The sequence below is a fragment of the Poecilia reticulata genome, linkage group LG23, assembly GCF_000633615.1.
Source record: "Poecilia reticulata strain Guanapo linkage group LG23, Guppy_female_1.0+MT, whole genome shotgun sequence".
Classification (NCBI taxonomy): domain Eukaryota; kingdom Metazoa; phylum Chordata; class Actinopteri; order Cyprinodontiformes; family Poeciliidae; genus Poecilia; species Poecilia reticulata.
The window spans coordinates 6,271,907-6,281,985 of NC_024353.1; the positions used below are offsets into that span (position 1 = coordinate 6,271,907).

At 38.2% G+C, this 10,079-nt stretch overlaps 1 protein-coding gene across 1 annotated transcript in view; it reads right to left on the minus strand.

Annotated features, from left to right (window-relative positions):
* cpm (carboxypeptidase M) overlaps nt 1-7,751 on the minus strand; it is a 24,017-nt gene extending 16,266 nt beyond the window's left edge. The window contains exons 1-3 of the mRNA XM_017302670.1: nt 7,681-7,751; nt 4,896-4,968; nt 2,801-2,980 (exon numbers count right to left, since the gene is read on the minus strand). Of these exons, the coding sequence (XP_017158159.1) occupies nt 2,801-2,966 (166 nt within the window). The 5' untranslated portion in view covers nt 2,967-2,980; nt 4,896-4,968; nt 7,681-7,751. The remainder of the gene's footprint in view (nt 1-2,800; nt 2,981-4,895; nt 4,969-7,680) is intronic.
* Nucleotides 7,752-10,079: the final 2,328 nt, after the last annotated feature.

Below are 10,079 nucleotides of genomic sequence, written 5' to 3' on the forward strand. Positions count from 1 at the left end.
GGATGGATGGATGGATGGATGGATGGATGGATGGATGGATGGATGGATGGATGGATGGATGGATGGATGGATGGATGGATGGATGGATCATTAATTCCATATTTCTCCGTAATAAAACATTCTGAATAATAATTCTGAGTTTTGTGAATAAACTCAGAAACTGGATCCTTCAACGTTTATAGATTATAGATTATTAGAAAAGATTTTCTCGTATTGATTTTACAGACAGGGGGGTCACCGCCGGGCCGACCCGGACCGACGAGGTGAGAACAGAAAGAAGGAGGCCAGTTGGCGTCCTGGATTAGCCCAGATTAGCAGCGTGTCGGTCTGCGGGTGATTAAAATCCCGTCATTCGATCGCGGCCGCAGACGCCCGGCCGCCGTCCAGGTTGCTACGGTTACAGACACCTGATGCTGCGCGGGTCAGCGATCAGAGCCGTCTGTCCGTCTGCAGATTTAAAACATTTTCTGCTTGGATTTACTTGGAATTGCAACCAAAAGTTTTTCTAATTCATGTTTATTTTTTTACTTTCCTTCCAATTTCTGTAGATTTTTCACATAAAATTCAGATAAAACACTTTCTTTTTTTTTTTGCACAAATTCAAAGTCTATAAATACTTTATAAAAATCATAACAGCTTTATTTGGTTCATCTAATTCAGTTTTTATTAAATAAAATATTAAATACTGTTTAGTTTGACTTTAGTTTTTAATAGTTGTAGCAGTAGTTTCAGTTTTTACACACTTTGGTTACATTATAGGCGCAGAATTCAAAAAGGTCAAAGTATTATGATTATTGATCGGTTATCAATACTCAACAAAAGAATAAAAAATCTAATTCCTGCTGAACAACCAACCAATATTTCCCTCCATTTTTCCCAGACGAGCGTAATTTGCCGGCAGCTGCTTGTGTTGGGAAAAAATCAATTTCCCATCAGATTCAAAAACAGGAAACAAACTTCAGAAGGTTTTAGTTTTATAAATGCAAAAATAATTTCCTGCTGCTGATCATTAGCTGACTTTAAGTCCTGCTTTCTGTCAGAAAGTTGGTGTGTCGGTCAACTTTTCACATTTTCTAACCTGAACACTTCGAGTTCTGCAGCACATCTACATGTTACGGTTGTCATAGTCAAGCTAGCATAACTAGCTTCTCTCCTCTCCCTCGCTACTTTACTTTAATGAAAACTTTTACCTGACCTCGTTATGTAGCTACAATTAGTAGCAAAGAACTTTATACCTTTAAAGTTTAGCACGTTATGTAGATGACTTCACAGCTAAAACCCAGGGTCGTAACCGTTAGCTAGCAGTTTTCTGCCCTCCAGGAAGGAGACGTAGCTGCGACTTTTAGCTCAGATCCTCGGCTTTTCACTGTTCAGTGTTTGTGCAGAATTTTCCAAATTATTCGTGCTTTTTTTTTTTTTCCCACAGAGTTTATCTGAAATGGGTTCGGACGCTGCAGGCGCAATGCTAGCTGTTGACAAGCAATTGGAGAAGCAGCCAATCCAGGAGCACCATTCACTTTCCTTGCTGCTAATTAGCTAAACTGCTAAGACAGGGGTGCCCAAACTTTTTGAGACCAAGGTCTACTTTTTCTCTCACCAGCCGCCTGAGATCTACCTCATGACACAAAGACATAAAAATAGCAAATTAAACTCTATTGACTTATTTTATATGTGAATATACATCAGTTATAGCAGAAATAATAAAGTGACAGAAAACCTAATCCAGTTTCTTCCTCAGGGAGATTCTGACACTGGGAGCAGGTTACTGGTTTCTCAGTCAGAAGCTGGTTGCTAACCTGACGCCAGCAGGTGTCAGTCAGTCATGGTGGATCTGAAAATTGGTTTGATGACGTCGATATGAGAAACTACAGACTGATAGGAGGAACCAAAGAGCCCAGTGAAGGTGAAGGCAAATCTTCTGAAGTCGGGATATAATTCATTTAATTTCACATAATTATTTATCGAGGTAGAATTTGTTAAAACTTAATTAAATATATTTGTCCTATTTGATGTTTGTTGTGACGTATGCTCACAAACGAACGAGGTAATCAGTCCAAGTTTGTCGTTTATTGAACGTTCAGAAACTACAGCAGGTGTAATGAGCCACAGCAAAGGTAAAAAAAGGTAAAACAAYCCGAACAGACTATCAACTGGAAACATCTCCTACCTTTTTACTCTCTTTGTCGTTAAAGCACACCCGTTGCCGTGGCAACCACCTGCGCTTAAGCCGAGCAAAGATTACATTAAAAACATTCAGTCCGTTACATATCAGGTTTCCAGGCTTGATATTTATTTCTSGATTATTAATAAGCCTCTCATGAACACAGCGGTGGTTAAATAGCTAATTTAAACTCCTGCTTTGATCGTCAGTCGGTCTTTGAGTCGCTTTTTTTTCTTTTTCTTTTTTTTTGTTAAGGAACCGAAACGCACTGAGTTCTGCAAAATTACTGAGATTATTAATTTTACCATGTTTCGTTGACTTTTTATTATTATTCTTTTTTTTAATGAAGCTACAAAACGTTTAGGATCTTAGTGAATATTTTTGATAAGCCTGCGGAGGAGGAAGTGCTGGACTCAGCGTCCTGGCGGCGTCCAACTTGTCACCTGCTGCCGAGATCGACTCAAAACCTTTCCGCGATCGACGTATTGAGCTCCCGTGTGCTAAGAGAAAAGCCAGACTGTAGGCGTTAGCTTCTGCTCCGGCGCTGAGGCGGTTTCCATAATGAATATTTAGGGTTTTAATTCTTAACACAAGCAGTTGTCGGCGTCTCTAGAAGAAATCTCAATCTGCTGCCGTTACCTTTCACCGACTTGCCGATGCTGTACAGGTGTGTGATGTCGGGGTTGTCGGCGCTGACCTGGACCAGGTACTGCTCGATTTCGCTGTTGTCATGGTAACGAAACTCCAGCATCAGGGTGGGGACGAGGAGGGAGAGGAGGAGGAGGAGTAAGAGGGATGAAGACATCCCTGCAGCGTCACCTGGAAGGTAAAACCAGAGATTTGATTTTATACTGATGATTTTCTGTTTTATTCTGTTTTCACGTGATTTGTTTTCAATAAACTGTCAATAATTTTAATTGCTGTTGCGAAATTTCTATAATTTTTTAAGAATAAGATTTTGTTTTACAAATGTATATTTTTTTTAAATGGCAAACTGAAGATAAAACAGGAAGTGTTGTTCATCCGTCAGCCATTTTTCCTTTATTTTAATAGTCAGAGCCACAAGTGTCTGGTGATTATTGTAATTATTTTAGATTATTTTAATTTAAGAAAAATAATTATTATTACTAGAAGTATTTGATTTTAATTTAATTTTCCTTCAGGATCAATAAAGTATTTTTGAATTTAATTTGAAATAGGAAATAATTTCAAGGACTAAATTAAAAACTGTACAACTTTCATTTATTACGCCACAAATCTGAGTCCCTTTTTCAGTGTGAAAACTTTAAAAAATACATATTTTCCAACTATAACAGGATTTTACATTAAATCTTTGTCAAATTTTTAGTGCAAACTGGTAAAAATAAATGAAAACTAAGTAAATTTAATCAACTTTAATTAAAAATGTCACTTTATGGCGCCCCTAGTGGTCAATCTAAGTCATTTAATCATTTATAAAAACATCGATGGTTTTTAATTTATGGTTATTTCCTGAGATTGTGATAAAAATGGTCTCTGACTGGAGATAAACAAGATGGCTCCTCCACCTAATCACAGGCTGGGATGCTAAATGCTATATGCTAAATGCTAAGTGCTACTTTTAAGGACAAGAGATGTAAACATTAATTAACTTTACCAGCAGAATCGTCTCAAACTGGAAATAATCTGCCAAACGTTCCTGGTAACTTATTACGACCATCAGGTCAAAGTTCAACCTGGTTCTGTTCTGACTGAACCCCTCTGGCTCCTGATTGGTTGAATAACTTCCTGTTTCTGTTAAAATGACCAACAATGATGAACTTTTTCTTAAAATCGTTCGTAGCTTCACTCACAGAGACAAACTGGAAAAATAAACACATTTTAGAGACATTAGATGTTTATTTTTATATCAATAACTACACAGGTTGCTGAAATTGTTTTAAAAAAGAGTTAAATGTTAAACACCAAAGATGGCACTTTAAAAAGAGAAAAAAAAAACCCTTATTAATAAAGAATATATAGGTTTTATTTACCTATCAATAAATAAACTTTTCTTTTAATTTAGGTTAACAGAAGTTTTGACTTTTAGGCTTTTGTGTGTGTTTTTTTTTTAATAAAATGCAGAAGATATTACTCTAAAATAGGAGAATATATTTATTAGTAGTAAAAAAATACATGGGCTATTTTCAGCTATTATAAAATAAATACTTAGACACTTGAGTTAGTTTCTGTGGCTCGGCTGCCAAATTAGTGTCAAATTACCTACATTTTTAAGTAAAATAATAAATGTCACCCAGCAGAAATCAGCTGATTAAAAAAGAAATAAAAATTAATAAACTTTATTATTTTTTTAAGTGAAAGAACTAAATAGATTCTTTAGTATGGAATAAATGAAGGCAGCTCAAAAAACAAAATAATAATAATAATAATAATAATAATAATAATAATAATTTGCTGTTGGTAAAAAACCCTCAAAGAAGCCGCAATAAATAAATGTCACAATAAATCACTTTTATTGTCAGCTGTTAAAACTGTCCAGGTGAAGCTCCTGGTTTCCATGGTGAAATAAAAACTTGATGTATAAAAAAAACCCACATGAAACAAACAACCAACAAATAAACCACCGAAATGTCAGAGAAAACAGGCGACACGAGGCAAACGGGCGGCGCTGCCGGGTTTCTATCGCCACCAGCCCGTTTCCAGAACCCGGCAGAGAGTTCTGTCAACAGAACCAGAACCGGAACCGGAGTCTTACCTGTCCGGCTCCGGTCGTCTCCCCGCTGGGCTCAGCGACACACCGACACCGGCAGACTGACGTGGAGCCGCATCTGCAAGAGAGCGTTACTCATTCATCACCGGCGCCTCCCTGACTCATCCGGAAGGGCGGAGCTTAGCCGTCTAACAGGTTCATATGAATGAAACAGAGCGACGATTCATCCCGTTTTAATGGATTCAGCTTTTTACCTCATTCACATTCTAGTTTCACTGGCTGTGGAGGGAGCAGAAGATTTAAAATTACTCAAAAGAATAATTAGATTAAAGTGGACAACAAGCGCTCCTTCAATCACTGCCCATCTAACACAGTTTGAGTTTCTGTTCATTGCTGCCCTGGTGCCCCGACAATAACCAACCTTTCTTCTTCAGGAAGTGAAAACTAAAGAATTAAAAGACTGAAGTAATTTTGGTGACCTTGAAGGAAAGCTGCGTGTAGGGAACAGTTTCAGATTGAAGCCCTCAGGGAATCTAAACATTTCCAAAAGCAGCAGCTTTTCCTCTGGGAACATTCATGGAATGACTGAAAAGTTCCCTGAAGGATATTTGATACTTTCATATATTAACCTCAATTAGACCTTCAGGAAATGTCATTTGATGATTCCCTGAAGGCTGGTGGCTAGTTTTTACTATACTAGTGGTAAAAACTACTAGTTTTCACCACTAGTATAGTAAAAACTAGCATAGCTACTAGTAAAAACTATTAGATTACACCAGTAGCTAGTAGTTTTTACTAATAGTTTAAACTATTTTTTTACTATTAGCGACAAGTGATTTTTACTACTAGCTTAGCTTAGTAAATGTTTGTAGTTTTAGTGCATATTTAGGCATGTTTGGTGTTAAAATATTAAAACAAACAGTTACATGCTTTTATAAAGATATTTATAAAGATATTTTATCTTCTTGTTGTGGTCCGTAATCCCCGAAAATACACAAAAAAAATCAACTGTTTACAGCTTCGACCTGGAAATGATGTCATATCCCTGAATTGGATCTGATGAAAGTGAATAAAACGGCAGAATTGAAAAGTTATTTATGAAAAACACATTAAATCCTGTAAGAAACAATTAAATTTATGGTAATAATCCCACGTAATGCTGGAAATAAGTAAAAATAAACGCTGTTAAAGATGAAGAACTGCTGCCGGTTTGATCTTTGCACTTCATAATGTCTCCATGGATTTAAGTCTTTGTGTAAATGAAACCCCTAAAACATTTAAAGTGGCTCTAAAGTTAAAATAACAGAAATACAGCAAGAAAAAAAACGTCTTCAGCACAAAGACGTTTCTTTTAAAGGACTTGTGGCGCCATCTGGTGGCTGAACGTCCACACTGCAGGACAGAAAATGATTAAACACGAGCTGAAAGGCGTAGATTTATTTTTAAATGACTGGTGGGGATATTTTATGACATTTATTGAGGTTCTAAAAGTCCTGCAAAGGATATATGGGCTGAAAACCTATATGTCATATAAATCCTTTTACATTTCCTCTTTCTTTTGCTTTGCTGTCTCACTAAAATGTCTGAGATCAAACATTGTTTTATAATCAGCTGAGAAATATCCAACTTTCAAATGCAACTTGGAGGGTAAAACTGATCCAAAACATTTTAGATTAATGGCAAAAACCAACTTCTCTCCTTTGTTAAATCATGAATTTAACGAGGAAAACATATTTTTGCAGAGAATATAAAAATTTCAGTAGTCATGAACTATCAAGAATCAAGTAGGACCTGTTTGGCAACACAAAGTCGGCCAAATCCAACCAATCAAGCTCCACACCATCATCCACACACGGAGAAAAGCATCTAAAGTCAGCTGTGTCATCTGACCTACAACAATATTTAATATCCATCTGGGATTAATAGAATATTTTAATTTGAATTTTCACTGAGTTCATAAGGCCGTTTTTACATTTGTTACATTTTCAGTTTCTGCGATTTTCTGTCACGGTGTGTCAAACGAACAGAAAAACCTGATCCAGCCTGAAGCACCAAGAACCACTGAAGCAAACCCTGAAGACGCCGAGCGCAAATTCCTTCTTCATGAAATGTCAACAAAAATGGAGAGGCGTCAGATTTCAGCGGTTGGAGGATTTCTCTTTTGTCTTTGGCTCTGTAGTTCACGTCCTGCGTTTGGGACGGCCTCCGGTTCACCTAGAGTTCACTTCAACCGAACCAAGGGGGTCAGAGTTCACACCTCCCCAAACGAACCAGATTTTGTAGGCAAACGGACTGGAGTTGGATTAAATTGGACTAAACTGCTGGTGTGAATGAACCCTAAATGTGTCTCAGTGGGTTGTTCTCATGTTTTCTGTGACATTCCTCCATCAATTCGATAACAAACACTAAAATCAGAGACACGACTGAGACAAGTTAATAAAAGTCTGAACTGTTTACATCTGTTTTAGCTGCACCACTGCAGAAATTAATACTCTGGTGTCTCAACCATCAGAGTTTTTTCAGCTCCTGCTCCTCTTAAAGAGCAGCCTCAGCGCTGTAGCTGTCTGTAAGCCGGTCTGTCGGCCACTGAGGTAATAATGTCGCAGTAATTGCAGCTCTTGGGGCAAAGCCGCCTGACTGACAGCTTATTTAATCAGACACGGTCAAGAAGATGAGGAGCCTGGTTCAGAAACAGGAACTTAATGAATCTGGAGGGATGAACAACGCCGATACACCATCTGTCTCTGCGTGTTGAAATCCTTATTTAGTGGAACATTGAGATTCGCTGCCTTTTTTCTTGAAGACGCGACAGGAAGAAGTTTGAACTGACCGGGTAGCAAAGATTCACTGACGTGAGACCCGGATGAGGAGACTTGAGTTGGGAGTTTGATTCAGTTTTTACTGAAAACAGAAGTTGGTGAGAGACGTAAAGGACATATATATATATATCATGTTTTATAACTTTTAGACATTAGAAATGTCAACTACCAGCTGCCATTGCTTGGATTAATGTCTTAAATAAAACAAATACCTTCAATAACTTCGGATTTGGTCAGTAGTTGTGTTTTCATGCCAGATTTACATAAAACCTTGTCGACATTCCGCTTTGACAATCACTTTGTGACCATTAAAAGAAAAACGCAACTAAAATCACCATCAATAAGTTTTACACAGTAAGCGCCGCCATCATCCTCCTACCACTTCCTGTCGTCTTCTTCTTCGTGGCTTCCGCCTGTTGTAACATCCGGTCGTTGATCACGTGACTCGAAAGAGCAAAAAAAATAAATAAATAGCAGTTTTGCAGAAATAAATTTAAAAACCTGCTTCATCCGAGCACAAAATCTTTTTTTTATAAAATAAGTTGCGTTTTTTCCGGATTCGGTGTGTTTCCATTTAGTACATTTATTTTCAGAATTTAAATTCGGTATGACTGAAAACCACCTTAACCAGCTGCAAAACCTTTTTTAGTGTTTATTTATTATACATCACAGCACAAGGTAACATATTATATTAGCGAAAAAGAAAAAAGTACTATGGGCTAATGAATAAATGTTAATGATCCTGTGTGTGTGTGTGTGTGTGTGTGTGTGTGTGTGTGTGTGTGTGTGTGTGTGTGTGTGTGTGCTCACTTTTTATTGAAAAATGTAGATTTTTTTTTTTGTTTGTTTTTTAATCGGGGAGTTTCCATTAAGCAAATTTATCTTCATAATTTCAGTTGGCGCAATATTATAGTAAATGAAAACACAGCTGTTGATGATAAAGATCCTGGGTTGGTTCGATTCCCTCCAGGATGGTGGATTAGCGTCACTGCAGATAGAAAAATGGCTACATTTCTGCCCCAGAAAACCAGGAATTTTGAGATTAATTAATTTCTAGAAAACAACATGGAAATTACTGAGCTTGAAAATAAAAAAAATTGCTAGAAAAAGTCAAATTTGTAGATTTTGGAAAATTTTCTGAGCTTGAAAAAGTTTTTTCTAGAATATTTTTGACATTTTTAGCTCCGATTTTTTTGTTTCTTCTAGAAATTTTCTGAGATTAATCTAAAAAATATTAGTAGAATTGAACTCATTTTCTAAAACGGCCCTAGTACGCATTTGTGTCTCGTATTGGCAGGGATTTCAACCCCTACAAGTTTATTCAACCAGAAAATTTGTTTACAATTCAACATTTTGTCTGAGTTCAAGAAAAAAAAAAAAGGTTTTCAGGTTTGAACACATTCCTATCGTTACAGATCTGTCAATGCTTCATAATCAGAGAAACCCGCTGTGTCAGCGTAAGGCTGGCTGCGTTTTCTGTGCGTCAACCACAGGTGGTGGTTTTGCAAAGACACAAAATGTCTGCAGGCTCTAAAACCTGAAACGAGCAGAACAGGAACAATAAAGTCACAAACTGACAGCATCATGTTAGCAAAATGTCTGCTCCTCTTTTAAAACATGGCTGAGCGATGAGAGAAACTGATGAGTTCAGAGAAAACAGAGAAAGTGAATCCAGAGGAAAGTTTGACTCGTTCAGCTGTGGGGAGAAATCCCAGATCCAGACCATCATATTTCCATAATCTGCCTGATGCTCTAATATCCCAACCAGCCGGTTCTGATGCATTTCACATTTCCATAATCCATCCAGTCTGTAGCGACGCTAAGCTGCAGGTCTGCGCACGGCGAAGTGCAGCTGATCGTAATTATTCCTGAGGTATTAACATCACAGGCAGCGCAGCTGATGAAGAGGCGACGCGGAGCTTCACCTGCCTGATAGCAGCTGACGCTTCCGGCTGGGCTCATTAAGCTGCAGGACGAAACTCTTATTAAAAAATAACGTTTTCTACATATTCTTAAAACTGTTTGTTATGAGACAGATGGCGGATTAGGGCCATTCTAGATAGAAAACTAAAAACAAGGAGTAAATTTCTACCCGGGCTGCACAGTGGCGCAGTTGGTAGAGCTGTTGCCTTGCAGCAAGAAGGTTCTGGGTTCGATTCCCGGCCTGGGGTCTTTCTGCATGGAGTCTCCATGTTCTCCCTGTGCATGGTGGGTTTTCTCCGGGTACTCCGGTTTCCTCCCACAGTCCAAAAACATGACTGTCAGGTTAATTGGCCTCTCTAAATTGCCCCTAGGTATGAGTGTGTGTGTCTCTGTGTTGCCCTGCGACACACTGGCGACCTGTCCAGGGTGACCCCGCCTCTCGCCCGGAACGTCAGCTGGAGATGGGCACCAGCAACCCTCCCGACCC